At 51.2% G+C, this 24894-nt stretch overlaps 1 protein-coding gene across 1 annotated transcript in view; it reads right to left on the bottom strand.

The window, feature by feature from the left end:
• Nucleotides 1-2100: 2100 nt before the first annotated feature.
• Nucleotides 2101-24894, bottom strand: part of LMCD1 (LIM and cysteine rich domains 1) — a 57852-nt gene continuing 35058 nt past the window's right edge. Inside the window, exons 3-6 of the mRNA XM_060111258.1 lie at nucleotides 24484-24739; nucleotides 17802-18131; nucleotides 4533-4748; nucleotides 2101-2784 (exon numbers count right to left, since the gene is read on the bottom strand). Coding sequence (XP_059967241.1) covers nucleotides 2626-2784; nucleotides 4533-4748; nucleotides 17802-18131; nucleotides 24484-24739 — 961 coding nt within the window. The 3' untranslated portion in view covers nucleotides 2101-2625. The remainder of the gene's footprint in view (nucleotides 2785-4532; nucleotides 4749-17801; nucleotides 18132-24483; nucleotides 24740-24894) is intronic.

The following is a 24894-nucleotide window of genomic DNA, read 5'->3' as shown; positions in this document are numbered from 1 at the left end:
AGGCTCCCCGTTGCTCGTAGGACAGAAACCGGTCTTTTCTGTTGCCCACAAAGCTGGTGACCCTCTTGTGCCTCAGCATCCATCCTCCCACTGTGGACCTGCCCCACCCATCTTCTTTCAGTCCCATTCATGGTCACCACTGTATCTCCAACAGCAATAAGTAGATATTGAATAAACTGGTGCTCCTTCAGCCACAGGGTCTTTGCACATGCCATCCATGCATCCATCTTTAACCATCTTCCTTTCCCTCTTTGGCTACTCGGCATCTACTGCCCTTTAGATCTCAGTTCAAGTGTCACTTTCCCAGGAGCACCTTTCCTGACATCCCTGATTAGGTCCAATCTCTTTCATTTACTTTATAGAGACCGGGTTCCCCACCCCCATCCCCCACCTTTATACCATCCATAAAAGCAGTAATTTTACATCAACTTGTGGGAATATTTGCCCGAGGCCCATCTCCTGCACAGACTGTAAAGTCTGGGGGCACTGTTCTTTCTGTGAGCGCTGTACCCCCTGTCCTCAGCATGCGAATTGGAATTCTGTAGTGCTCAGTGAATACTTGTGGAATGAATGAATGAGGGAATGAACAAGTGCATATTCCATTGGCGCTTCAGGGAGGGCTGCTGGGAAGCAGGTTATGTTTCAGTAGCTCCTTCTAGGACAGATAGAATTTCTGTAGAAGGAATTGGTCTTCAAGGACCCAGCACAGACCAGGGCGGTGGTGGCAGGGGAGAGGGTCTTGATCAAAAGGAGTTTCTGAATGTTTAAGTGAAATAGGGAAATCGAAATCTAGAGCAAGAAAGGGTTTTAAGACCAGAAGGACAGTTAAGCCAAGTGTTGGAGGGCCTCACTTGTCAGGGTGAGGACTTGCTTGTTAAGTTGAGGGGCTACAGGGATCCTGGAAGGATGGGTCCGAAAGCTCCTCTTTGAGAAGGTGGACGTGGCAGAGAAACACGGGGGCTGGAGAGATGAGCTGGAAGCAGAAAACCACCTGCGAAGGATAGGGAAATAGCTTTCGTCCAGCTTGCAAAGCCCATGAACGGAGGTATTGTAGACGAGGTAATGCGAGCACAATTCGGGTGGTGAAAGTAAAGAAACTGGGCAATAGATGGGCAGTTTAAGAAAGAGAGGCCAGGACTTCCCTGGCGGTCCAGCGGTTAAGACTCCGCACTTCCAATGCAGAGGGCGCGGGTTTGATCCCTGGTCGGGGAACTCGTGGCGTGACTTAAAAAAAAGGAAAGGGCTTCCCTGGTGGCGCAGTGGTTGAGAGTCCGCCTGCCAATGCAGGGAACACGGGTTCGTGCCCCGGTCCGGGAAGATCCCACATGCCGCGGAGCGGCTGGGCCCGTGAGCCATGGCCACTGGGCCTGCGCGTCTGGAGCCTGTGCTCCGCAACGGGAGAGGCCACAACAGTGAGAGGCCCGCGTAACGCCAAAAAAAAATGATGAGACTGTGAGCTCCTAAGCCTCAGGTCTTTTTCACCTTTATATTCGCAGTAGAAAAAGAAAGGTCATTTTTTTCTGAAATTGTGGGGAGGAAATGAATTTGGAGACTGTAAATGCACAGAGAGGCCGTAAAAGAGAGACAGTCTCACCCACAGAGCTATTCCGTTCGGCTCATTCAGTGTTCCACTGGCAACGTTTGAAAAGGGAGAGATTTCTCATAAAATCTGTATTTCTTCAGGTTGGCCTGCACTGGTCACCGTGTCCCATGTGGCACCCATTGGTTGAGCTTAGGTGGCCGCGTTTGGCTGCTTTGAGTCCCCTGCCTGGCCTTACACCCAGAGGGGCTCACTCGTCACCTGCTGGGGCTTGGAGAACACCTGAGTTGATGCTCCCCAGTTTTCAAGAGGCTGCTTTTAGGTGTCCCATGAAACACGACACGCTCGTTTCCATCAGTGCTCTCGGGGTACCCAGAACTGGGGGGATGGGAGTTCTGCCCCGAGGACCTTCAGTCCCCAAAGGAGTCTGATGAGACACAACTAATGAAGAGGCACACCTGCATCTCCAGTGCCTTCCGCTAGCACCCGCACTCAGGATCTTGGGGCAAAACCGATGCCGTGAAATGACCGCCAGGTGTAAATAATGAGATCAGGGCCTGTGCGAACTTCGTAAAACTTTTATTGATATATTTATCATGCCAGCATTTTTTTATTTAAAATTCAAATTCCATTTGAAAGGGAGGCAACAAACGAGCATTGGGATCCCAGGCTGCTCCTGGAGGAGCCCCCAGGTTCACGAGAAAGCACGCACATCCGCCAGCTCTGTGATTTGATCACTCAGAGTTGCATTCTGGGAAACTCCTCCTAGAGAGCCCGGGCAGGATGTGTTCATTGGTAGCTGGGAAACAACAACAGCAGCAAAAACAAAATAACTGCGTCCTAAGACTTCTCAGAACGTCTCCGGCTTTGAAACTATTGACCCTCAAGGACCCCTCCCCACCCGATCTAGAATATGTGTGTGTATATATATATATATATATATATATATATATATATCCACTGAAAAAAGATCACTGTTTTTGTTGCTTGTTGGCTGTCTCGCCAGGCCCTTAGGATGGCCTTGGCATGCTTGGTTCTACTTCTCGGTGGGATCCTGTGGATTCCAGCCGTGGGTGGACGGCCCTTCAGGAGCGTTTGGACTTGCTGCACGTTGGGCACAGAAGCTGACCCTTGGTGATGATGTACGCCCGGCCACCCAGCTGCTGCTCGCAGCCCTCGCAGACAAAGTGCTTTCGGTGCCAGGCCAGGTCTTCCACGCGCTGGTAGTCCTCTGAGAAGATTATCTGGGGAGGGGAGCGGAAGAATCGTACAGCTCAGGTTTTGTCCCTAGTAGACACGGCATGGGAGACAAGCCGTAAGATGGTGGTCCCTCGTCCCCCATTCTTGTTTGGACCTTTCAGTGCCTCACTGGAGAAATCTGACATAAATCTAAGACAGTAAGTACAGTGTTTGGCGAAGGTCATGGTTGCGTCTTAGCTTCTGGGATCAAAAAAAAAAAAAAATCCTCCACTACTGACAGGTTTTACGTATCTGGCATCTATGATGCTGTCTGGGCCAAATCCAAAGCCCAGTTGTGCTCAGAGACGGAATTACATACCCCAGTGAAGATGGCCTAACGGTAGCTGAGCGACCAATGGCCAGTCTTCAAGAGCAAGAACACCCAGAGTCACTTGGGCTTGGAATAAAGTAACACTTTGGAACATCTGTACAATCTGGTGAGGAACCAGAGAGCAGAACAGCATACTGGTTAAATGTGCTTTCTGATTTTGGGGTCACACAGGGACCAGGTATGTGTTTTCACTTAAATACCAGCTGCATGACTTTGGGCAAATTACTCAACCTCCCCGTGCCTCAGTTTCCACATCTGTAGGATGGGGATATAAATACTACCCATCCCATGGGGTTTTACGAGCGCTGCATGTGTTGCTACAGATGGAGTACTCGGAATGGTAACAGAGACAAAGTCAATGCTTTGTGATTATCACTGACCTCTCCGAGCTGCACTTTTCTCAAATGTCAAACGGAGACAATGATTCTCTCTCCCTGAAAGACTGTTGTGAGATGTAAATGGTACATCACATACAACGTCTGTAGCACATTAGGACGAGGTGTTGTTACTGCGAGCATACTGCTGTCCTCACAGAAATGAGGTGGGTGGGACCAGGCCTGCTGACAGCCCTTATCCTTCTGTAACATCCTTGCTCACTCAGTTATGAGGTAGGAGGATTACAGGGTCTTAACTTCACACGGAGACCAACACGTGAAAGGTGGGAGGAGGTAGATATTGGCTTAAAGTGAGGAAGACATTTCTAACCCTCGTATGTGCCAGAGATGAAGGTAGTGAGTTTCTCGTCACCAGAGGCATGCAGGCAGTAGTTATTATTGTCATAGCCATTACTGTCGCTATTCACACACCTTAGAGTTTCTCTAGTCTAAACCCATGTTGGAGAGCTGAACCCCTTTCACAGCATCTCCTAACTGTCGGATTGTGTTATGTTAATGCTACATGATTTTATTGTATCATCTTGTATTACATTATCCTAAGACTCACAGCAGCTTCCACTTCTTAGTTACTCGGGCCCCGTGCCAAGCATTTTCAGGCATGATCTCATTTATCCTCACAGCAATTCCATGGGATGGGCACTGTTACCCTCCCATTTGGTAAGTTATAAAACTGAGGCACAGGAGTTAGGGACCCACATGCCTCACAGATGCAGAGCCAAGTTTGAATGTGGGCCGTCTACCTCCTGGCGGCACCCCATAATGTTCTTCTGGGCCCTTACTTAGTGCCAAGCCTTGTGTCAAGGATGAGACTTGACAGGTCCTCTGTGTCTGACCCATCCCAACAGGCCCGGGGGTGGGAACTAATTTCTGCCCCATTTTGCAGATGGGAAAACAGAGGCTGAGAGTGTGAAGGGGGATCTGAGCCTCAGTTTTCTTATCTGTGGATCACATCATCCTGAAGCCACACTCCCCCGGGCCTCTGGGTCCCCTCCTGCAGTCTGGGGGTGCCCACCCCACTGGTCCTCACCTCGTCACAGCCGGAGCACCGGGGCCGCAGGCTCTCGCAGTAATGACGGCCACACCAGGGCGCCCCATCCTTCCAGAAGTAGATGAGGTCTACCAGCGGCTCGGAGCACTTGGTGCACACGAAGCAGGCAGGATGCCACTGCTTGCTGTAGCCTGCCCTGTCCGAGTAGACCACAGGGCTGTCGGCGGGGGCCACACCCTTGCAGAGCTCACAGACCTGGAAGGGTGGGGGAGGACCCCCAGGACACAAGGTAGTCAGGAGTGCATCGTGACCTGGATTCGAGTTTCAACTCCAGTCTCTTTACTTCCTGGGTGACCTTGAGCAAGTTACTATACCTCTCTGTTCCTCAGTTTTCTCATCTGCAAAGTGGGATAATAATAATACTGCCTACCTAGTAGATAGTTGCGAGGACTCTTAAAGTATCGGGTTGGCCATAAAGTTCATTTGGCTTTTTCTGTAAGATCTTATGGAAAAACCTGAATGCACTTTTTGGCCAGCCCAGTATTTGTTTAGCACAGTCATTCTCACACTTTTTGTTCTCAACACCCTTTAGACTCTTAAAAATTTTTGAGAAGCCCAAAGAGTTTTTTTCATGTGGGTAATAGCTATTGATATTTACCATACAAGAAATTACTGAGGAAAAAAATTAACTAACTATTAATTCATTAAAAAATAGTAAACCAACAGCATGTGAACATAAATATTTGTAATTAAAAATAACTATATTTTCCAAAACAGAAAAATTGAGTAAGAGTGTGGCATTGTTTACATTTTTGCAAATCTCTAATGACTGGCTCAGTAGAGGATTTCTCGATTCTTATAAGTGTTTTAGCTTTTCATCTTTTGCATTATGTGGTTTTCTTTGAAATACATGAAAAAAATCTGACCTTACACTGATTAGAAATTGAAAAAGGGAGGCAGGCATTTTAAATAGCCTTTCTAGATAACTGTGGAGTATTTTTCTTTGCTATTACATCAAAATTAGATAAGTGTTACTTTCTCAAAAGTTAGTTGATGTGGAGTCTGAAACCATATCAACCAACCTTTCATGCCATTTACATTAAAACCCACTGGTCCACCTTGCACTTTGAATGAATCTTTTACCTATGCAGGATTAATTTTTAATAAACTTAAAATTTGAGAACGGTTTTCGACTTACAGAAAAATTGTGGAGATCGTACAGAGAATTCTCGTATACCCCGCACCCGCTTTCCTGTGTTCTTAGCACTTACATTAATATGGTGTACTTGTCACAACCAATTAACCAGTATTGATATGTTATTAGTAACTAAAGCCCAAACTTTATCCAGATGTGCTTAGATTCTACCTACTGTCCCTTTCCTCTTGTAGGATTGGATCCAGGATCCCACATTACAGTTAGCGATCATGTCTCCTTAGGCTCCTCTGGGCTGTGACAGTTTCTCAGATGTTCCTTGTTTTTAATAACCTTGGAGGAGGACCAGTCAGATATTTGGGAGACTGGCCCTCAGTTGGGATTTGCCTGATGTTATCATGACTGCACTGGGAGGAAGACCACAGAGCCGAACGACCGTTCTCATCACGTCCTGTGCAGATGACAGCCTCGATCTGTAAAATCTTTCCAGTCGTTTTGGAGTTCTCACCTCCTCCTCAGAACTCTGATGATGAGGATGATGCTGGCTGTCATCTCCCTGGGGCAGTTGTATGTCCAACTCAGATGTTCCCTCCTGACTGACACCCTTACGGAAACCCGAGAGAGTTACTTTCCCTTGTAGACTTATCTCCCCCCCCCCCCTTTTTTTTTTCTCCTTGCGGTACGCGGGCCTCTCACTGTTGTGGCCTCTCCCGTTGCGGAGCACAGGCTCCGGACGCGCAGGCTCAGCAGCCGTGGCTCACGGGCCCAGCCGCTCCGCGGCATGTGGGATCTTCCCGGACCGGGGCACGAACCCGTGTCCCCTGCATCGGCAGGCGGACTCTCAACCACTGCGCCACCAGGGAAGCCCTTATCTCCCTTTTAAGGAGACCTATATTTCCCCCCAGACATGGCCAAACCCAGGTTCACAGAGATTCAGTGATTGCTGAGTAGCAATAGCTGACAAGAGGCAAAGCTGGGATTCGAACACAGGCCAAGCCTGACCCCAAAGCCAGGGTTCTTTCTGCTCCATCGTGCGGCCTTTCCATCAGAGTCAGCACACTACGGCCAAACCCAGCCTCTGCCTGTTCTTGTAGGACCCATCAGCGTCGAATGGGTTTTACATTTGAACTCTAATTTAGTGAAATGTTTTCTCCCAAAAAAGAATTCCATTTTTCTCATAGTAGACCGGGGTTTTGGACTGAATGGTGCCCCTCCCCCTGTTAACATGTTGAAGCCCTGACCCCCAATGTGACTGTATTTGGAGATGGGGCCTTTAAGGAGTTAACTGAGTTTCAATGAGGTCATTAGGGTGGGGCCCTAATCAAATAGGACTGGTGTCCTTATAAGAAGAGAGACCAGAGATGGATGGCTGTCTCTTTCTCTTTCTGGGTGTACACAGAGGGGAGGCCATGTGAGGATACAGTGAGAAGGTGGCCCTCTGCAAGCTAGAAAGAGGGGTCTCACCAGAACCCAACCCTGCCAGCACCTTGATCTTGGACTTCTAGTCTCCAGAACTGGGGAAAAAAAATATTTCTGTTGTTTAAGCCACCTGGCCTGCAATATTCTGTTATGGCAGCCTGAGCTAGCTAATTCGGCCTGTATTACAAAGACCTGTCTTAATTATACTACTGTATTTTGAATTTCAAAAAAAAATTGTGGATATTTATTTTCTCTCTTGTTACGTAAAGTACCTACGTGATATCATCAACTCCCGCTCTTGGTCCACAACACCTGAGAGATAGATCACCTGGCCCTCTACAGAAAATGTTTGCTGACCCCTGGCTTGAGATGAACACTCTGTCTTACTAAGCACAAATTATGTGTCAGCCCAAATAGATATATTTATTGTTTTGCTACGTAAAGATGAATAGGGATATATTCAGAGCCTAAACACTTAGAATTCTTTACATACTTTAACTGCATACTTCATATACTTTTGTATATGAAGAGGAAATAAAAATTAAAATGGTGGAAATTGGGGAAAGAAAACAAAATGACAAAATATGTCCACGTACTGAGTGTGGTCCCTAAGCGCGGTCGTGGCTGAGCTCGTGTTCAGGTGAGGAGTGTGTCTGGTTAATTGCTCCTGGCTGCCTGATGATGATGTTCCTTAGAACGTGCTGGATTTTTGGTTTCAGTTATGCCCATGAGAATGACGGGTGTGAGTCCTTCACCAAAGTGAAACCCTGTCCTTCTGCATGTGACTGAGCCCCAGCTCACCTGGAACTCATCAGAGGGTCTGAACCAAAAATAGGTGATGGGGAATTCCCTGGTGGTCCAGTGGTTAGGACTCCACGCTTCCATACCAGGGGGCACGGGTTCGACCCCTGGTGGGGGAACCAAGATGCCGCAAGCCTCACAGTGTGGCAAAAAAATTAAAAACAAACAAACAAAACAAACCAAAAATGGGTGATGGATCCGCGTTCATTGACTGTCACGTCTCCAGAAGTGTAAACTGTCTGGTGAGGGCTGTTTGAGAAGCAAGTGCATTTTCTGTCTGTTGGTCTTTCTAAATTTCACAGAATGAAATTTCGGGCCCCTTTCCTCCCACACAGAAGGGGTATACTGTCCATCCACCACACCTGGTCGATTATCACCAGGGTACATCAGTGGGGCGCCTGACTCCAAGTTTCCAGATGTGCCTAACACAGAAGTGGGGAAAGGGAGGGATATAAATGCACCTGGATGTGTCTGGTGGGTACCAGCAGGCGCCTGCGACCCTCAGAAGGAACTAGAGGGATGTGAGGTCAGGAAGCAGTTTGTGGGTGATCCCGGGTGACTCTGAACTGGGGGTTGGGACTTCACTTTGGAGGTGATGGGAAGCCAGTGCTGGTTCTGGAGTGCTGGCGTGTGGTTTGCACTGGGAGCAGGTAACTCTGGGAGCACTGTCTGAATGGGCTTTGTCAGGAGCCTCTCTGGGGAGTGTCTCTTCCCTCGTTGTCCCCCAGCATCCCTGGCTGTGCACCCTGTTACCACCAGTAGCCAGTCCTTTTTTAAGCAAACAGTGTCATTGACATTTTATGAAAACATGCTGTCAGAGTAATGAGTCCTGTCAACATGCATCAGGAACCAATTTCTTCTTCTGGCCTCTGAGCTATTTTCCGTGCCCCCTTCCCTGTGGTCTCAAAGGATAAGAGATCTGACAGTGTCTTGGCTCTGTCAGCTGGTGGCCCCTCAGCCACTAGGGGCAGCCTGTCAACCAAGAGTCAGACTGCCCAGCCTGCCTGGGGTCCTGTGATCCGGGTCCTGCCTTTCTCTGCACAAACGTATTCTCCTACCATCCTTGGAAGGGAGGTTTACAGTTTCTAAATTGCAGTGGATGGTTGAGACGGGGGCTAGCTGTGTGACCTTGGGCAAGTTACCCAACCTCTCTGCACCTTCGTTTTTTCACCTGTCAGGTAATACTCAGAACATCACAGGTCTGCTGCATGGATTAAATGAGATAATAGAATTAGTGAACTTTACAAGGGTTCAGTAATAATTAGCGAAAATCTCCTGTTATCCCTACGAAGCCCTCCTTACAGAAAGTTGAGGAGCTAAATCCATTTCCTAAGATGACAAAGACGTCGAAGGCAGGATCTGCTTCTGGTTTGGAGGCCTGGCTTCCTTTCGGTAGCACCATGAGCACGTAGATTGGCAAGAGGTCATTCCTCCCACCCACGAGCTCTGGGTTTTTCCACCTCTGTTCTTTCCCTCTGTGCAAGGCCAGAGAATCAAGTCATGTGAGTTTCATCTTCTGTCACTAGCCCAGACTCAGCTACAATCAGTGCCCGCCTTGGTGGGCCTGCTCTTTTCCTTCTCCCATCCCACCCCCTCCAAGACAGCGTGCTCAGCCTCGAGTCTGCCCCAGCATCCCTAGAGGGCTGCTCAAACAGAGTGTTGCACTTCCCCACCCCGAGTGTCTGATTAGTAGGTCTGGGAGGGCGCAGGGGAATTTTCAGATTCCCAGGGGATGCTGGTATGGTCAGGGGACCGCACTTCAAGACCCACTGTCATAGAGTGTTTGAACATGACCTATATAAAAACTCAGCAAAAATGACATGACCAATTAGGTTCCATTACAGCAAAAGCCAATTTGAATTCCTGGGACGCTTAAATTCTAGACTATTTTGAAGAAAGCCCAATGTGGTCATTCCCAGGCGACTTCCCCTCTGGAGGAGCCACTTTTGGTCGAGTAGAAGGCCTTTGGAACTAGGCTAAAACGCACAGAGAAGACCATTGATCATTAGCATGTCAGTGGGTTCTCATTCAGACTCCCAACTGTCTAAAACTAAAGCCTTCTCATGGGAATCTGTCCAGCCTTTGCCACGTAACCTAGTTTGCAGACTGTGGTGCCTCCGGGGGAAGGAGCTGTAGCACAGACCTTTCATAGGTAGAACACATATGATGTTTCTCCTGGTGCCACTGAAGTTTTGTCTTGCCCTGTTGTTCAAATGGTGAGAGATTGTTCATCACAAGTGTCTAAATGAAAGAGTTTGTATATTCTGTACTTTGGGCTTCTGTAAACACTTGCACTGAGAAAGCTGAGGAGCATTCTAGATTCAGCTGCCTGCAAAGCTCAGACCCTGCAGGGCTGGGGTTCCCTCTGCCGTGAGGTGTGGAAATGATGCTGGCAACTTCTTGGACCCTCCTCCAACCAATACCCGTATTCCTTTTCTTTGCATATGGTCCTGCCTTAGTAACTCGCTTCTGTAGAACAGAATGTGGTGGAAGGGATGCTGTAGATCCCTGAGGTAGGTCATGAAGGCAACACAGCTTCCACTGGCTCTTTCTTGGGCGTCCTGAGGCCCGCATCCTAGGGCAGCCACACGGAGAAAACACAGAGATAGAGGGAGAGGCCGGGGCCCCTGCTGGTCCAGCCCTAGCCGTATCTGTCTTCCAAGCATCAAGGCCAGAGGTCAAGGACAGAGACAAGCTCTCCCACTGAGCCCTGCCCAGATTGCTGATCTGTGAGAAAAACAGACATCTTGGAACAGGTGTTCTAAGCCGCTGCATCTCAGGGTGGTTTGCTGTGCGGCCCCAGGTAACAGGAGCAGCACACGTGGACATGCAGAGTTATTCAGGCTTCTGAAATGGCAGTAACTAAGACACAGAGTGTTTCAGGAAGCAGCAGATTCAGGACAGTGGCCCCGGGTTCCACGGCCAAAGAGGTGTCTCCAGGGATGAGCCGCGCTGGCCTTCAGGGACGGATCTGCAGATATGGAGAGCCCTGTAAACCAGCCGTAATCTGTCGGCCGCGGTTGCCAGCAGTTCTGTTCCAATCATGTGGTTCTTTTCTGGAAGGCCCTTATCCAAAGGCCTCCCCAGTCTAAACCCAGATTGCCTTGTGAAAAGCTCCCCATTACAATACAGTAAATATTGACTCAAGGGCCTTGAATTCAGGCACTGGGTTCTTTCCAACACAGATACTCAACAATTTATTTATAAACAGCATCTCTCCATTTCCTCTTATGGCGATTATTCACCATCTTTGCTTTGCAGCCTCGTCTATCGGCAGTTTTTTGGGGGCATTTTCCCCTCTTTTCTGGCCCACTGTCACGGCTGGCATCTTTAGCCTCTTGCGTTCTCTTGCCCCACACGGGCAACTTCCGGAGAGGTTCCTGATGGTGCAGAATAGGTGGGTGGCCGCAGGCGCTGCCGTTAGGGTCCCGGCCTTTGCATGAGGTCCCGCCGTAGCTTCATCTGGGGGCATCTCCGAGCCTCAGTTTCCGCATCTGTGACACAAGGTGGGCCCTGATCGTGGGAAGTGCTTTGCACGTGTGGTCAGTGCTGTGGGCCCACCAGTGCTTTGTCTCCCGCATCTTCTAGGGGCAGGTCCTTGAGGAGGGGGCTCTCTCCCAAGCGAGGCAGAATGTCAGGCGTTTCTAACCGCATCTCCCTCACTGGTTATCTGGTGAAGGGGGAGGATGGGGCCAGGAAGGCTTCCCAAATGCGACACTTGGAAGAGAGAACGTCAGCCTGGGGTGTTCCCGAATCCGGCTTTGACAAGTGTATCCCTACAACGGGATGCTGCTGAGTAGGGACAAGGCTTACGTGTGGTCATCTCTGTTGCAGAGGGCTCGCAAGGTGTCTGGGCCACACGGGGGCTCTGGGAGCGGGAGCTGCCGTCCTGTGGAGTCTGTGCGGGGTTTGAGGCGAGGCAGGCCTGAGTTCCAGTTCTGGCTTCACGGCTCACCAGCTAGACGCCTAGAGAGGGGGGTGATATATCTTGCCGGGTAGTTCTTGGGATTGAATGAAACAACCGTGTAAAGCCTCTGGCGTGCTGCCTGGCACCATGTAGGTCGTCAACGAATGGCAGATGACACTATCATCAGAATCATCAGCGTCACCAAGTAACCTCCAGTAGCATAATAAAATTGAACAAAGCCCAGGTCATTCATAAACAGTGAAAAACAATTTTTATGGTTCTTCTAGTTCCAGGGTCAGCAAAGTACAGCCCTGGGGCCAGATCCAGCCTGCTGCCTGGTTTTGCAAATAAAGTTTTATTGGGACACAGCCCTGGTCATCTGTTGAGATATTGTCTTTGGCTGCGTCAGTGCCACAAGGACAGAGGCCAGTGGGTATGACTGAGACCTCGTGGCTCGTAAAGCCTGAAATATTCACAATCTGCCCTTTATAGGAAAAGTTTGCCAACCCCTGTTTTAGTCAATGGACTATTACGCAGCCCACTTTGGGGGGGAAAAAAAAAGATAGTAGTGAAGCCTTACGAGGCAACACGGCAAAGTATTTATAGTATGGAAAGCAGGATAAAAGGAATTTTCCGTGGAAAATAAAATCTCCTTTAATGTCATTAAAATATCTCCCCTGTGAACAAGGTGGCAGGCAGATGCTGAGAAGCCTGGTAACCATGGCAGTTTGGGGGGGGCTTCCTTTCATCCTCTGTCCTCCAGCTCAGGCAGGGCTCGCAGGCCTGGGGGCGCACGGTGGTTTCAAATTCGCAGAGAGGGGCTGGCAGGAAAACCAGCCTGCCAGCCCACAAGCCAAACATCTGCTCGGACCAAGCTTTGGAAGTCCCTTGCCCACAAGTATGTCCCTTGTCGGGGCTGGAGTCGGGCTGAGCCGCCAGCGGCTGTTAAGTTTCCATCCGAGAGGCCCACCTCGTGGGAGGGAGGGGACCCACACCTCCGGTCCCTCCTTTGTGCATTCTTGTGGGGAAAGGGGGCAGGGAGGTTACACTGTAATTTGGGACCAAATTAACACATCTTTACGACTTCCAGCAATGTCTTCACTTCTTTCAGTCTGTTCTCCTTTCAATCACTTCCTCTGGGGCCACGGCCTGGTCCATGAGGCAGGAGCTGGGGTCTCCCGGGCAGGGATGAAAACTACGAAAGGGCGGAGATGACATTAAATGCTATGTCCTGGCTTCCTTTCCTCTTTCTTTGGTTACAAGTTTGGGGTGTAGGGAAGGGCGGAAATTCCTGGGCAGGATGACCATGCTCAGGAAATTGGTATATTTAATTTCGGAGAAAATATCCAGTAAACTTTCTAAACGCAGGGAGATGGTCTGGTAGAGCTTGTTCACCGTCCGAGCATTGAGGTCCAGTGTCCGTAGGATCCATCCAGGTGGGAGAGGTCGGGATCGGGGGCCTGGAAAGCAGATATGGGGCCCCGCCGTGCTGCTGTGGAATGGTCTGGGCTGCTGGGGTGGGCAGCTCCACGGCCACGGAACGCTTCGAAGCCCCCAAGACCCCCGAGAACCCATGGTGGGTGGGACTGGGGTGGGGCAGGCACGTCCTTCCCTTGTTCTTGGCTCGCAGACAAGAGGCCCTCAAGTTCTTCACCAGGCTGGGCTGGGAGTGACTCTGCACACTGCCACCCACCCCAGCAAACATAAATGCACGTGCCCTTGCTTTGTCCCCACCCCGCTGGGACCCCGCAGGGCAGGTGACGCGGAAGGACCTGGGCTGGAACCTCACCGGCAAACCAGTTAACCTCTCTGTGCCTCAGGCTCCACGTCTGTGAAATGGGCATAACAACCCCAAGCTGTCTTGCTGGTCGTTCGGAGGATTCAAAGAGATGAACGAGCCTGCCATGAAGTAACAATTCCCCACCACCCTCGCCGCTCCACGCACACACAGAGGGGCAAGTCGGGAAGAGAAGGCTAAATATTGGGTTTTTTTACTTGGCCTCACTGATTTAAAGGGCCTGCTTCGGGAGTGACAGCGGTTGGTTAGTATCTGGGATTTTTGTGCCGTGGCGTTTCCTCATGAAGAGGGATGACTCCCAGGGCATTTGCCATGCCATTGCCTCTCCTGAGCTCAGGGTCAGGATGACACTTTCAGGGACCTGCCCTGAGGTCGGCATGGGCGGCCGCAGCTTTGGGGTTCATTCCCAGACGTGCCACGGCTGATTTCAGGTTGCCCGTCCTGTCACGGGGCCCGTGGGAAGGCCTGGCGGAGGGCCTTACTCAGATCCGAGTAAGTGAAGAGCCCCGGCCATGAGGATGGGTCGGCTCAGAGGGCGCTGCTCCCGTCACCCAGCTGGCCCACCGCCCTCCGGCTTCACCCAGCACTCAGCCCGTGGGTGGGGATTCTACACAGGCGACTTGGAACAGCCTTTTGGCGATAATGCTCCTCTGGTCTGGACAGTCTGGTGGAGGGGCCTGGGGTTGTGGGGAGGACTTGGCAGCCCAGGTCTCCGAGGAAGGGCACGACTGTAACAGGCCGCCCAGCAGCAGGACAGCCGAGCGAGCTCCTGGGAGAACCGCCGTGGGGTGTAGGCTACCGGCAGCTCAGAGAAAGCGGGGCTCGTGGCCTCCGGCTGCCAAGTGTAGAGTGTAGTGCGCTCTAGGATGGGGCATTCGGGGCGGGTATAGAGCAGTGGGCTATGTTCTGTGTCTGTATGTCCACCACTCCCCGTGGAGAGTTCAAGGAATTCAAGAGTGCTGTGCAGTCTTCTCAAAGCCGGACACCCTAAGCCAGGGCGCCACTTAAGTCTAGAAAATGCCCCTGTTAGCATCTCTTGGACCCTCCCTGTATACCAGATCGGCAGTATCATTTTGGCTGAGCTTAAATGTAAGGTCATTTTTAACCCTCTTTAGCAGTGGTTCTCAAAGTGTGGCCCCCAGCATTGGCATCAACCTGGAGACTCGTTAGAAATTCAGATTCTCAGCCTCCACCTGCACCAACAAGTCTGGGGTGGGACCCAGGCCTCTGGATTTTAGCCAGCTTCCAGGTGACTTTAGTTTGAGAACAGGCTCTGAGAAGTCCAGCCCTAAAGAAACCCATTTCGTTTTGTTTAGTCTGATGTCCCCTTTACATGGCCACATGGCCCGTTTATAGCTTCATGGCCATGAGCTTTCTAGGAATAAGCTTTGGGAAACAGGAAAGAGGGGTTTGGGGGCTGACAGTTGGTTCAAATCCCATAGCCTCCCTTGGGCTGTTGGGAGCTTTACATCAGATACTCTCCAGCTCAGCGCTGTCCTCAGTCCAGAGAAAGCCCACTGAATGGTAGCTGCTAACAACTGGAATAACGTCTCCCTTAGGATGATAAAGTGTGATATGTTACCATCGAAGCTCCAGTGTAATACATTTCACGTCCTTCTTTTTGCCGCCTTTTCTTTCATAAATCACTGTTTGATTTGGGGTGTCAGTCCTATGCTTCCTCCCCGTACCTGGGTTCTCAAGTTGAATGCCCTGACTGCTTCTAGCAAAGTTCGTGGCCCTCGTCAGGGGAGCAAACGTCAGGCTTCGTGCCTGATGCTTGTCTGTGGTGACTGTCCTACCTGCCCTTTTATGAGAACAAGAGGAGCCCAGCACACAGGACAGCCAGCACCCATGTCCCCTTGATATGCCGCCCCCTGGGGTACAGCAGAGCAGCTCAGGCAGCGAGCCCACAGCCAGGCCCGACAGCAGGGCTGCCGGGGACAAGCCATCTATGGCCTGGCAGGCTGCTTAGCTACCTTAATAGAATTTGCTCCCCGGCTTCAAGGAGATAAACAGGGAGTTAAATGCAGATAACAAGCAGGGTTTTATAAGTCAGCATCACGCAGTAGAAAGCATATGATGATCCAGCTTCTGCCCCTTAGAAACGATGGGGCCTCCGACAAACCACCGTTCTTCTCTGAATCTCTGACTGCTCACCTGTAAAATGGGGCTGGTGAAATCCACCTACCAGGTAACAGTTCGAATTAATCCAAGACCTGGTAGTACTGAGCATAGCACGTGGCACACAGCAGGTGCTTAAGGCATGTGAACTTGAAAGCTCATCGTCCTTTCAGGCAAAACGGCCACCCAAGTGGTCCCCATCTTTTGAGGATCAATTTAGTTCGAACATGGGACTTCCCCGGTGGTCCAGTGGTTGAGAATCCGTCTTGCAATGCAGGGGACGCCGGTTTGATCCCTGGTTGGGGAACTAAGATCCCACATGCTGCGGGGTAACTAAGCCTGTGTGCCACAACTACTGAGCCTGCGCACCACAACTAGAAAGCCTGTGTGCCGCAACTACAGAGCCCACGCGCCACAACTAAAGAGAAGCCTGCACGCCACAACGAAGGATACTGCGTGCTGCAACTGAGACCGGACGCTAGGTTGAACATTCATTCATTCAGTCCCTTGTTCAGTCATTCATGGATCACATATTTATCAAGCACCTACTCTCTATATTGTATTGATGGCTCCTGCTGCAGATACAGAGATGGACAAGACAGGACCTCAGCATTGAGAGGGGGTGACGGATGTGAGTCTATTAATGACATCATTCGTTATCTAATTAAGATTGGGGTTAGGGTCAGGAAGGAAAAGTCTGTCTTCCCAGCCAGCCCAACCCACCAATATCGGCTTCCTTCGGATTCCCTCTTTACTGCCTGGTCTTGTTTAAATGCTTCCAAAGTGTCACAGACATTTCCTAAAGTTGACTGTTGCCAAGGCCCTGGGATCTCAGGCCGCCCCTGCCCCACTTCCACGCTGTCCAAACCTGTAGGCTGAGTCCAGGATAAAATACGTTCTCAGATCAGCATTTCTCTCTTTGGAATGGCAACTGGGAAATGTCACAGACTTAAAGACGTTGCGTTCCAGCTTGGAATTACACAGTACTAATGTGTTAAAGACCTATGGCTGCCGGAGGGTGGATAGAAGGCAGGGCTGGGGACGAGGCTAGTTTATGAAACATGGTAACTGGGTCTAATGTTTTCAGAAGTTCCTGGCATGTGAATTCTTCCTGAGAAATGGGTCTTTTCAAGACCACCAATTTGTGAGTGAAAATCAATTTTATTCTTTTGTCTCTTTGTCTTTTTGTTCTTTGCATTGGATGGCAATCCCAAATGAACGTGCCTACGGGGCGGGGTTGGGAGATGCAGGACGCAGGTTTTGGATAACAAGGGTGAGTCACTACAGAGAAGAAAGACCCGGCCCCTTCTGGAGGTACTGACAGCATGGTTCGGGCTGGCATTTCCCTGGGGTGTCTGGCTCACGTGGGTGACGGCTAGCCTGTTCCCAGCAAGGCAGCTGGTTTGCTTGAGGACCCTGTATATTGGGACTTTTATCTCCAAATGTCACATGGAAGCATGAAGCCTCTTGGCTGATAGGGGTTGGGGGCCCATGAAAGTTAGCAAACAGCCCCACGTGGCCCCAATCTCAAGCTTGCCACCTCTCCCTACGGCCCTTGGAGTAAAGTCCTAAATCGATAGCATCCCAATACGGGGACAGTGTTTTCTGCTTGTTTGATTTCCTGGGGCTCGGCGGAGCCGAGTGATGGATGGACGGAGGGCATGACCCTTCGGGAAGTGTGCCCCTGCTGACTTCGCCAGCCTTGGGCCCCCCTGCCCCCTGGTACCACACTTTTAGCCACCTGGGACTTCATTCAGTCCTCTGTGCTGTGCTCTCTGAGACTTTCACCTTTTTTTTGCACATGATCGCCTCTTTAAGGCAACACAGGTCTTCCCCGAAGAGCCTGAAGGCCTGAGGCGCTCTTAGTTATTCTTCCAAGGCCAGCGTGGGCCTCACCTCCTCCCCCAAGCCTACCCTCACCCCCAAGCAAGGATCGATGCCCTTTCTCCGCACTGCGACGGTTTGCTTGTCCGTGACCTCTCCTGGACCATGACCACGAATGAAGGCGGGAATGAGGGAACACAGCCCGGAGCTGGGGCCCTGACCCTGCAGCCCTGGCCTGGGTGGCTTCAGCCGGACCCGATGGATGGATGGATGGGGGAGACTTACGTGTTCCTTGGACGGGTCGCTGATGCTGCCGTTGGCAGTCGGGGCGGCCGTCTCTGCGCCCTCGGCCTTCTCCTGCAGCTTCCCCTCCTCCTTGGGCAAGCCGCCCTGCCCGGGGAGGGCCACTTCGCCCACACCCAGGGCCTCGCTCTTATACTGCTTCACAAACTCCTCCATCACTTTCAGCTCGTTCTCCGAGAGTCCGCGGCAGCGAGAGGGGTCCTGGTCGTAGATGGGGAGCTGACGCAGGAGCTGACGCCGGCGGTAGTAGGCGCCCTCGGTGCCCGTCACCGGCTGCTTCTCCTTGGGGATGAGCTCCATGTACTGCAGGCCCTGGGGAAGAGGAGACCCAGCACCGTGATTCCCAAGCACCAGGCAGAGGTCTGAGCCCTGGCAAGACCTGGGCTTCCTCAGGTCTCTGCAGAACCCAAGGATTATTCTCAAGGAAGAGACGGGGTGAATTTGGGGAACACTGGAAAGAGGCCTAAGTAAGCTTCCACTCTCCCCTGAGTCACATTCACAGATTCACATTCTTGATGAGAATCGGGTCATTTCAGTAGACGTTCGTTTTAGATTTGCTGGCTTTGCAACAGGATTTTGTTTCCTTCAAAACTGAATGTTTTTACCTCATTTACCTCATGGCAATACTTCTCATTTAAAAAAAAAAAAGTCGATCTAGTTTAAAATTGCTTTTCTTGGCAGAGTATAATTAAATCACTATAGGCAGAAGGTATTTCATAGCTTATTAATTTAAAAATATGCGAAGGCACCTTCTAATAGTAGAATCGACAAGGTCTCAGGTTAATAACATTTCCACACCAACAAGGCTGGCATAGATGGTACACCATCTGAATATTAATATGTCCATGGATAACTGTCCAGTGGCCTTTTGTTGGTTTGCTTGCTTGCTTTTTTTAAATGAGCAGAAATCTTACACTTGGGTGGGTCCCAGGGACAGGGAGATTAGGGGAAGATAAAGGTCAAGGCCACACAGCATGAGAAAGTGTGAAAGGCCAGTTGTTTGTCCTTGACTACTGTTCTCCACCACTGTGCCCGACCCTGACCCTGACCCGTACCTGACTCGCCCACCACACGGCCTGATTCCCATTCCCCCATGGCTGCTGCCATAGTTACCCTCTTAGAATCTGCCTGCCCCATATCTCGTCCTTGAGGCTGGACTCACACTGGAGTTGTGTTAACCAACATGGAAAATGCGATTCATAATGGACAGTCCCAGCTGCGGCCTGTCTGTAGGGAACGGGGGATGAGGACCTGTGGGTGGGGGGGTGCTAGTCCAGAGCCTGGTTTGCTGAATTTCATAATAAATGAATTCCGGATAAGAGCCTTTTTAGAACAGGGAGAGGCAGGTGTGGGAATGCAGTTGAGGGGTGGCTGTGAGTGCCCCACCCTCGGCGGCTCAGCCCTAGATCCCGGGGGACCCGGCTGAGACCTCCCGGCCCTGTGGGCACAGCCCCTCATACTCTCAGGACACCTTCTATATAGAGCATATACACCTTCTAGACACAGGAAATGGCCTGGGTGGTGCACAGAATCCTGGGGTGCCGGGACATTTGGGTTTCTAGCTCCAGCCCTGCTGGTGCTGCTCTCTGTGTAAGATCAAGAAAGCACCAGCCTCTCTGGGCCTCCGTTTCTTCATCTGCAAAGTTCAGGGTAGAAAGCATGATCGTTAGGGTCTGGGCCATTGTGAGAAGTCAGTGGCGACCTCACTTGATCTTCCTCACAAGTAAGAGGGTGCAGTGTCACTCAGCCGAGCCCGCAGCCCCGAAAAGGGGCCAAGGTAGGCTGCTGGCCACAGAGTCCCAGGCCCTTCACCCAGCACTCAGAAGAACCAGAAGCCCCGGGGAGTCCCCCAGCTGACGACACGTCTGGCAGGGGCTGATTCCTGCTGTGTCTTGGGAAGACCGTGGCTTTTCTCTTGATCAGTGTGAAACTGCAGGTGGCCTCCAACGAGAACAGGCCAGATGGGTAGATCTGAAGACCCTTGTCTCAAACTTTGGGGTGCATAGGACTCACTTGGCGACCTTGTGGGAAAGCTTCCCAGGCCCGCTCTGATCTAGGAGCCTGCAGGGGCCTGGAAGTGAGTGCTTGTATAGGTCCTCCTGGGGGAGTCTGAAGTAGGACATCCGAGGGCAGTGGGTGGGGGAAAGGATGGGACCAACAGAGGACAGGAAGCAGCAGCCCAACAGACAGCAGGCTGGGGTGGGGCACAGGGCCCTGGGGAGATGGATGAGGGTACGGTAGGGCACAGGACCCTGGGGAGATGCAGCAGGGGCGGGGCAGGGGAAATACCCCCGTCAGCCCTTCCTATATCTTGCCTGGGGCCTGCCCGGCTCCTAGAATCTCAGGAAGGATTTTGCAGAAGTGGAAACAAGAGCTTTGCTCATGCTGCCAGAATGGGCATCCAGACCTGGCCGATATCTCACTTACTCCGAGTGCTGAAGCAGCCCCAGTGGCACAGAGGATTCGGCTGAGGGGAGAGCAGCCTCTTCTAGGAAGGCTGCTTCCTTCCCCCAGCGGAGTGGTATGAGCAATGGTAGGGACAGCTAATGCCTACGTGCTGCTTACCGCGTTCCAGGCCTTCTTCTAAGTGCCTGACCTATGTTAACCCATTTAATTCTCACCACACCCCTAGGAGGAAGGTGCTAATAGTATCCCTCGGGAAGCTGAGGCACAGAGAAGTTAAGTAACCTCCCGAAGGTCACACAGCTAGTATGCGGCAGAGACAGCTTTGAACTCAGCAGCTTGGGTCTCAACTTCTTCTATACTGACTGTCTACAAGTTGGGTGATTTGCAAAGAGAAAAAAAAATGTCCCCCAATCTCTGGGGGAGTTTCCTTTTGTCATCATTTCAGGGTGAGGGGGCTGTGGAAGCATTGCCTGGTGCCAGGATGCTGTAGTCCCTGGATCTGTGTGTGGCTCTGGTCTTCTAGGGCCTGCACCCCTCCCTGCTCGACTTTATAAGGCAGCCCTGTGGTCGAGGTTGCGTCTGCACTCACAGCGTCCTCAAAGCCCCAGCTGGGTACCGGCTCTCTGCCTTTGCATTGGCAAGGCCCCAGCATCCGGCTACCACAGGCATGTGTTTCCTGATGGCTGGCCTTGCCTGGCTGGCCTGAGACCCCTCCCACACTCCCTAGCCACACACTGATGGCAGACATTGCTAATCAACCCTGATGAGGGTCTCAGAACCCACCTCAAGGCGGCCCTCAGACAATCACTGTCCGTTGGCATGGTCTCGGGTCGGGGAAGATGGGGAGAGAGGCCGGGTCAGAGTCAGCTGCCGGTGCTGCTCAGAGCCTGTAAGAGAATCTCTCAGGTATTTCTCCATGAAGCTAAGGTCATGTTCCCAAAACCTTTAGCAAGATGCCTTTTCTAGGATCAGTTGGAAAGATTGGATTAGGTTTTAAGTTTTTCGTGAGAAACTTTCTGAATCATTTGGTGCTTGGCTGTCTGGCACAGCCATACTGGGTGAAGAGGTTCCTGGAACCAGGCTTTTTCAGGAGAGAAATCAAAAGAGCAGAGAGAAAAGTGGAGGAGAAAGATGCTCTTTTCCCAGGGTTGGGCAGTGGGACACACACAGACCCTGGAATCAGAAAACCCAGTCCTGATTCTGCGCTTTCTGATTCTTCTCCAGCTGTCAGACAAAGAGAGCAAATGGGCTTCACGTTACATGTTAATCCTGGTCAATCATGGCAGCCTGGAGTGCTGTGTTGAGTAGGATTCTGAGGCCCAATGAGGGCTCAGTGGGAGACAGTGCTCTGACTGCCCTGGGTAAGGGAGCAGAGGGTGGGGTATGAGTGGATGCCAGCCCTGCATGCGCGCCTCACCAGCTTCTGTTTGCCCTCCCGTCAAATGGGGGCAGTAATGCACCCTGCGCACAGGGAGCGGTGAGGTGTTGATATCCTTCATATACAAACACTCCATGGATGCTGGTTCCCTTCATCTTCTCCGTCTTGCCTCCCCCCAAATTCCCGGCTAGCTTTCAAAGACCCATTCACCTCTCTGAGCCTCAGTTTCTTCTTCTGTAGATGAGGGTAATAATAGTACAGCCCTAACAGTGTTGGAAAATCAGATGCGACTGTGCATGTGTAGCTCTTAGCGTAGTGCCTGGATCATAGTAAGTACTCAGTACATACTAGCAATTAGGTTTATTGTGACTTTAGTCTTTGAAGACTTTAGTCTTTGAAGCATTTCTCTGGCTTTTATTCTGGTTGGGAAGGGTGACAGAGAGCAAGGTTTGGTCCCATTTCCAAAATATAATCAGTTCCGATCACTTGGTAATTAAAAAAAAAAAGTCGGAAGGGTGAGTGGGAAGAAAGTCGTCCAATCTCAGCAATGCGATTTGCTCGGGCAGGCCAGACGCCGGGCAGACAGAGGGGCCTTTATCCCATGTGGTTTTATGAGCCGGCATTAATCACGGCCCGACGATGCCTTCCTCTGATTAGTCTGGGGCTGAAGCGTTTGGGGTTTTCACCAGTCAGTTCCTGACGCCCACAGCTGGCTCTTTTATGAGCTGCTTACTTTAGTTTCCACTGACATCTTGGAGACCCACTGATGGCTCACCCAGGCCCGGGTGCTGGAGGGCAGACCCGCGTTCGGAACCACCCGGCACTGCTGCTATTCCGTGGCACCCTCCGTGGCCCCCGACCTGCCCCTGCCTACCCACTGGAGCTGTCAAAGTCCGGTTCAGCATTCTGTGTTTCCTCACATGTAAACTAACCCTCACCTCACAGGGTGGCTGAGCTCATGCAGGCTGAAGTGTTCTTTTAAAATATGCTTCTCAAAAAGCAAAGCTTAAAAAAAAAAACCAAAAAAACTTTGCCTCTCTTCATTTTATCTAGAAGGGATTTTTTCCCTCTTTTAAACTCCAGCTTAGCACTGTGCTGCTTGAACCTTCTATGGTGAGGGATCAAGGTTTGTTTGGTGTTTTTTCCACAGATTGCAGGATGATCTGTGGGCTCAGTGCATGTGATGAGAATGTAGCTCAGGCCACATGGGATTTCCACGTGAGGCTGACCACGCAGGAGCTCTGCTCAGCCATCACACACTTGGATGTCAAGTGCCACAAAATTTTCCCAACATTTATTCTCAATTTCTGGGCTTCTGATTGTGGACCAGTCACAAGGCTTTTGTGGAGCAGTGCCAGTCCACAGACCACACGTGCAGTGTCCCTGGCTGGGAGGCGACGTGGCACAAATACGCCTCAAGCCTGCTGCGTGCCCTGTGCAGCATAAGGCGAGGGGCGGGACGGTACACGGGACAGGCGTGCGCGTGCCCTCGTGGGCCTTGCTTCACTCCAGTGTGGGGGAGAGGTGATGACGGAGCACAGACAGGCGTGAGACAATGAGAGCTCGAAATAAGAGCTTCTAAAGAAACAATGGAGAACTGGGAGAGAGAGGAAATGTAGTAGGGGGATGGGTGGCATCTTCCACAGATTGGGTGGTGAGGGACGGCCTGTCTGAGATATGACTGGCAGGAGGAGCCAGCCATACGAAGAGCCGGGAAAGGATGTTTCAAGGGAACAGCATGTGCAAAGTCCCTGAGGAAGGCAAGAGCCTAGAGAGCCCAGGCCTGCCGTAGAGTGGTCCAGGGCAGGAAGGTGGAAGGTCATTGCCATGCAAAGTACTCAGTGAGGGGGCGTAGCAGGAGCTGTGGGGGAAGCCTGCAGGGACAAGGACACACGGGTCTCGAAAGGCTCTCCTTTTCTCCCCGGAGAGATGGAGTTCAACGCCAGGCTTGCATTTCTAACGCTGTAGGGTTTTTTAATCTCACTAACCTGTAGAAATCATGTGTCCTTGCTACTCCAGGTGTGCTCTGGGAGCCAGCAGCATCGGCATGACCTGGGAGCTTGGCGGGACTGCAGATTCTCAGAGCGGCCCTGAGCCTCCTCGATGTGTTTCTGTGAGCTCTCCAGACGGTTTATACACTTGTGGAAATTTGAGGGGCGCTGGTCTGCTGCTCTGGGTCTTGAAGGGGGCCCACATGGGGTATTACCTGGGGCTTCGTTTAAATACTCGTGTCTGATCATTCTGATCCTGCAATCTGGAGCTTCCGATTTAGTGGTCTGGGGTGAGGCCTGTGCATGGGGGCTTTTCTTGGATCCTTTTAGTGGGCAGCCACGGGGTGACCTTGTGCAAGTCACCTGCTCTCTCTGGGTCTTGTCCTTCTCTGGGTGCCTCTTCCTTAGGGTTGTGTAAAGCCAATTTACTTCTCTCTTTTAAACCCAGGAGTTAGGGAGAAGAGAGAAGTGTTCCTGTGCTCTCCCGAAGACTTGCAAAGGGCACATCCCAGGCCACTTTGAGGGAAAATGAGGAACTTATGGATGAACATGAGCACTCTGAGAGTTCTGAACAATAAAACATCCTCTGTTCAGAAGTGGGGAACCTAAAGGGAACCATGAGCAACCCTGTACTAGAGCTGGAAGGGCCCCTTAGAATTCACGTGAACACCTCTACCCATTCTATGGATGAGGAAAACTGAGGCCCAGACAGTTTTTACTTCAAGATCACAGAGTGAGGCAGGAGCAGGTTTGAAATCATAGCTATTTTCCTACCATTTTTACAAACTTGCCCTCTTCTTACCTTGTCTTTGACATCCAGGAACCTATGGCATGGCTCCTATTTACAAGGGTAGGGAAACAACCACTTGGTTGCAGGAAGCTCTCTTACCAGTTTCTGGGTGACTCCAGGGGGAGCCCACTCATAGGTGATGGTGTCAAAGGTGGGATCTTTCCCGGTGGCAATGGGGTTGGTCATGATCATTCGGTTCCTCTTGTAAATCCGGATGCCGTCCCCGCCTTTCACTCGTGCCGTGAGGGTGGAATACTTGGAGTCCATCAGCAAGCGGCCAATTTTCCGATCGTCTTCCAGGTCCGAGCTCAGGCAGTGGTCCTCCTGACTGCATTTGCATGACTTGCACATTTTCCTGGGGGGGTGGGATGGGGACAAGTGAGAGCAACCTCTAGAAAAGAGAGGCAGAATCTCCCTCTGGCAGCACCTCCACTTTAGAAAGCAAGCTCAAAGTTTAACTTTAGTAACTTGAAAAGGTTAGCAGCAGACAAAGGGTAACCGGAGCCCAAA

The sequence above is a fragment of the Mesoplodon densirostris genome, chromosome 10 (assembly GCF_025265405.1).
Source record: "Mesoplodon densirostris isolate mMesDen1 chromosome 10, mMesDen1 primary haplotype, whole genome shotgun sequence".
Lineage (NCBI taxonomy): Eukaryota > Metazoa > Chordata > Mammalia > Artiodactyla > Ziphiidae > Mesoplodon > Mesoplodon densirostris.
This window is presented reverse-complemented; position numbering and strand designations above follow the sequence as displayed.